This window comes from Anopheles moucheti, chromosome 3, assembly GCF_943734755.1.
Source record: "Anopheles moucheti chromosome 3, idAnoMoucSN_F20_07, whole genome shotgun sequence".
NCBI lineage: Eukaryota > Metazoa > Arthropoda > Insecta > Diptera > Culicidae > Anopheles > Anopheles moucheti.
In genome coordinates this window covers 44,734,788-44,739,971 of record NC_069141.1, presented here as the reverse complement: position 1 = coordinate 44,739,971, position 5,184 = coordinate 44,734,788, and the positions used below count along the sequence as shown (strand labels likewise).

Sequence of the window (5,184 nt, the reverse complement as noted above, 5' to 3'; positions counted from 1 at the left end):
CGCGAAAAATGCTCCGAATGATGATTGCAGTGCCATCACAGCAAGCTAACGGAAAACGAATCCACCAACGGGATGCACATAACTTTTTCCCGGTTCAATCGTTGGTCGTTCCTATGTTTCAATCCTACCCTGTGTAGGATGTACCCGATAAAACGGAACCCTTACAATAGCATAACCTTACAACCTTCGTAAAAACACCTGCAATTCGACTTTCCTAAACGTTTAATAGCCAACGCACCTTCGTCTAGCGCAACCGAGCGAAACAAATGAAATGCACTTTTATTTGTTCCCTGTGACCTCCAGCACCTCCAAGCTATTTTACACCGACAAGACATTCGAGACCCAGCTCTTATTGCTGCATTTTTATAGTTAAAGCTGTGCAAATGGTATTAATCTAACGCGAAAGGTAGCGTTTACCGGTAATGGTGACAATATGCTTGAACCGTTTGGTCCTAGGAATTGTATCCTCATTTTGATCCTTTTAAGACGGTGCCACCGTCCTGCGGTAAGCGGGTGAATTTTTATATCTTGTTGGGTACTTTGGAAATTAAATGAAGCAACAAATTCGTCCAAAGTGTCAATTCATACATAAAAAATGTTAAACTAAATAGCTGCATACCCCATTTACGTGTTACGTTTTTTTTCGTTTCTTTCCAGACTATGTATCGAATAAACCTGACCACGTTCACATTACTTTTAGCACTCACTGTAGGCAGTTTGATGTCGGAGTCGTTGCACCCATCTGACGGTAAGCGGCTGGTATTTATATGATTCCGCCTTTTTTCTCATTCATCAAGATTAGCGTAATGTTTTGCAACCGAACAGAGCACCAATACTTGTTGCTGTGGTAGCTTCTTATGGCTCATAAACTATAAAAAACGGTACAGCCAATCATCATACCACTTCCCATGCTGTGCCGAACAATAGCGTCTAAAACAATCCCAAAAAGCAACTCCAAACTCAAGAAGGCGAAAAGCAGATTAGGTCTTTAAGGTTCTCTCCCGACTCCACCTTACTGCCCCCGGAGCTTCCTATCATTCCACCGAGTTAAGTTTGCAGTTTCCACATTTTAACTCATTCCCCCGTTATACGCAATGCCGTAAGGGATGGCAAGGCTTCACGAAAACCTCGCCATACCCAACACTGACCGCACAGCAAATGGTCACGAGCGTGCAGGGGAGTTGTGGGACAGGGAGTAAATTGCAGAGCATCGGTTCGATCCGCAACTCCCTTGTCATGATACCTGCGGCACAAGGGCACATTGCCTCAGGTGCCGCAAGTGAAACGAAACAAGGAGCCCGGACCCGGGACGGTAGCGGACCCGCTCCAGGGGGAATGGATCTTTTTGTTTGACTTTTGCAGCGTCTTTGAATTACAAATGTTGCGCGAATTTAACCCCAAACTTTACGGTGTCACCCAAGTTAAGTATTTACATCTTACTCGGCACACTTCCTCTCCGCGTACCGCACGAAGTAGAGTGATTCCCTCTCAACTGACGTTAACTGATGAAACTGTAGGTGGAAAATACGGTGGGATTTTGCAAATAAACACCAAATGGATTTTACCCTCTCTAACGTCATACCCGCGCGCACACACACATACACACACACATACATACTTTCAACACGAAGTAAAGAAAAAAGTGCCGCAATCTGAGCGCCATTGTTGTCACCTTCGAAAAGTTGTCTTCGTACGACGAGATTGCCGATTGCCTACAGATGTAGCGATAGCGTGCAAATCTGAGAAATCAAATTAATAACGACAATGCACGTTTGCTTCAGATATAATAATTATACTGCCCACTAATTGCAGGTGCTATCAAAGATTTGTATGATTATCTTCTGCAACGGGAATATGCTGCCCCCGTATCATATGCTGATCACCAAATCAAGCGAAAGGCAGTTCGATCACCATCGCTGAGGCTACGGTTTGGAAGGCGAAGTGACCCTAGCGTGCCATTGCGCCCGGAGGTAAGACCAATAGCAATAAAGAAACGCAGCTTGTTAGTAGTCTTTCCTTTACTCCCTCCGTTCGCACGCAGGACGATGAGCTGATCGACCAAAAAGCTATACGAGCGCCCCAGCTTCGTTTGAGGTTTGGAAGAAATGACCCGCTCTGGACTTCGTTCAACGAAAACGCTCTGCTGGAGGAAAACTTTGAAAAGCGAGCACCATCGCAAAGACTGCGGTGGGGCCGATCGAACCTATTCGGCAATCTGGTCAACCAGGTAAGGGCGCAAAAACCCAACCAATCGGATAATGGGATAAGACGGCGGCCATCAACATTTATGAACACGCATACCCATTTCGTTTGCCAATACCATTTTACATCCACAAGTTCCAGCAGGACGATGTCATGCAGCAGAAAGCAATACGGGCACCGCAGCTAAGACTACGCTTTGGAAGAACCGATCCATCCTGGGCCATGTACAATGAACATCAGCTAGCACCCGGTCAGCAGACGCAGTTGGTCAATGATGCAAGTGAAAAACGGGCACCGACTCAGAGGCTCCGATGGGGCCGTTCCGATCCTGCATTATCGAAAGATTCCTCCGAGGTAGGTCCCGCATTTTAGACAAACGTTGAACAATTCGTTCGAAAGATATAGATATGAGCTACCGGTACGAAAACCGAATATAACTAAACTGTCCCACAACATACGTCGTACGAACATTACTAATCCAATTTCCTGTCTGTCTTATTTTGGCATCCAATCGTATCGGTTTAATTTGAATAAAACCCACATTCGTTTGACTGTGCCAGTATTCAACAGTTGTTTTAGCTTGCACACTCACCTTTTTCTCATTTTAATTTAAATCCTTTTTTTTTGTTTTGTTAGAACGGCCAGGCCGTATCGGCTTATTTTTACCACGTAGCCGGATAGTCAGTCATTGCTACTGAGGTTTGGTCCGGATGGGATTTTGTTTCGGTCTTGTCGTGTCAAAACCGTGTGGCTATACCAATACGCCACCAATCCGCGCCGATCCAAATTTATTACGAACAATAAATTGACAAATAATTCAAATTATATAATTCAGCTTTTTTAAGCACTGTCTCATGCTGTATCAACAACACGTTCCTTCCACCGACACGTTTATTCAAATTTTTGTAATGATCAATAACTCTAGCATTTTTGTGAAGTAATACACAATTCTTGGCTTGATAATAAAGATGATGACGATGACGATGATGATAAGTCGCACCTTTAATGACTTGAGAGGAACTTAATTTTCTCTACGATATTTTAAATACTTAAAAATGCTTTAAAATGCTTCAAAAAATTCTACTATAACTCGTTATAAGGGCTTTATGTTATCGTCTATTGTTTTAAAGATTATTTATTATTATCAGGGCTAACCTACGGTAGCCTAACCTAAGTTGACGACTTCAGGCTGGTTTAATAACTGGTTAATAACAACTGTTTAATAACTGGTTAATAACAACTAACAAGATTAACCAGATCCATCGAGCAAGGTAATCCAAAAGATCAGTTGAATCATGTTGGAGCCTTTTAGAAGGTTAAACTTACCTATCAATGATATAGGTCGAAATTATAGTCCAGGTAGTATGATAGTATAACTCAAAATGTAAGTAAAAAGAAGAAAAATTGATCGAAAATACCTTCCCTTGTCATATAAAACATTTGTTTTTAATTATGATAACGTTTTTTTTTTTGACAAATCGCTTTAATTTCTGAATAGACAAAATGCAGAGATATAAGTCAACTATGTAACTTTGACGTGATTGATCTCCTTAACGATTGTAACTGTTACTGACATTGTTCCTATTGTATTATATTTTACCGAAATCGAAACAAAAATCTGATTTTCAAAATCTTTGAATATTAAAAAAAATAATATTCGAGCAGATTGTTTTTTTTTTCTATAAAACAATGATATGAACGATTGTTGGTTATACAAAACGAAAAGTTTGTAAAGTGAAATGGTCACAATGAAAATGTTATTAATTAACGAGTAGCTATATATTTTTTTATTTATGAAGAACGGCCATGCTATACGTAGCTATACGTAGTTTTTATTTTTGAGAGTAATTAGATAATGATTAGATTATTCAAAACTCAATTTAAACATGAATAAAACATATTCTCCTTTGTATAGGTGTTTACCACTTGGGAATATTGCAATACAAAGTCGACACTTTATGTTCTTCCTTTTATGTTCTAGTTTCGTAAACTGTCGAACTGCGAAGAAGTTTCACACGATTATTAACTTTGTATCCAATATAGCCGATCTGGTATCTGTATCCAACCATAGAATTGCCAGAATGCCAATCAGAAGTTCTGTACTGGTAACCCAACAAAAGGGGGCACTATGAAGGATGGTACAGTCTCTTAATTTTCCTATAGATTGAAGCAGTCATTCCAACAGTGAGGAATCATCTACAGACATTATCCTAAAGTGAGAACTCACTGAACTCATTCAAGTCCATAACGGAGTGGCAGTTGATCGTCAAGACCACAAAAAAGCTAAATGCTAACATTTTCCCCTCTGTCCACCTTTGCTATAGTTCTGACCGTGGTGACATAAATCTTTCAAATAAGGCTTCAAATGAGGGGGGGATTTTTAAGAAGGCTTATTGCCTATAAGATTCAAGATTCAAATTTGTCTGATGGAATTTCCGTTACCAGTAAATATTGATTACAATACTCATTCGCCTTAAAATTAATTATTTAAAATACCCAGTGCATAATTGATGAAAATTTACCTTCACATTTATTTTATTCTTATTTTTTATTTGTTTTCCGGTTACCCTAATTGATGCTTATTTGCATTGCTTAGTATGATTGTATGTATATTCCTGGACAGTGTATTTCTGTCCGAAACAAACTAATGAAATCACTGTGAATGCATCATCCTTCCGCAGGACAAAGGGCTAGAAGCGGAGGAAAGGGAAGGCAACAACGCTGATGACAAGTAAACAACATGCACGGTAACTAAACTACCTGTATCCCATCCTGTCGTTGTCGTAGACGTCGTTTGCACATTCTTGTACCCGGAAAACTCCTAATAACGAAACACAAGACAAACCAGCTTCTATATGAAGGAAGAAACGCCGTACCACGTGGAAACTTTCCCTACTCTGTTATACGTTGGCTATGGCTATGCAGTTGGAAGCGGCTAATTCTAGAGATCGCCATAAACATAATACCCGTGTTGTCCGCAAT

The 5,184-nt window shown here is 40.2% G+C and overlaps 1 protein-coding gene across 1 annotated transcript; it reads left to right on the top strand.

Annotated features, from left to right (window-relative positions):
• The first annotated feature begins 660 nt into the window (after window positions 1-660).
• Window positions 661-5,184, top strand: LOC128301650 (short neuropeptide F). The gene is made up of 5 exons (XM_053038234.1): window positions 661-748; window positions 1,813-1,970; window positions 2,042-2,227; window positions 2,338-2,556; window positions 4,884-5,184. The coding sequence occupies exons 1-5, from the start codon at window positions 661-663 to the stop codon at window positions 4,935-4,937; spliced, it is 705 nt and encodes a 234-aa protein (XP_052894194.1). The 3' UTR covers window positions 4,938-5,184.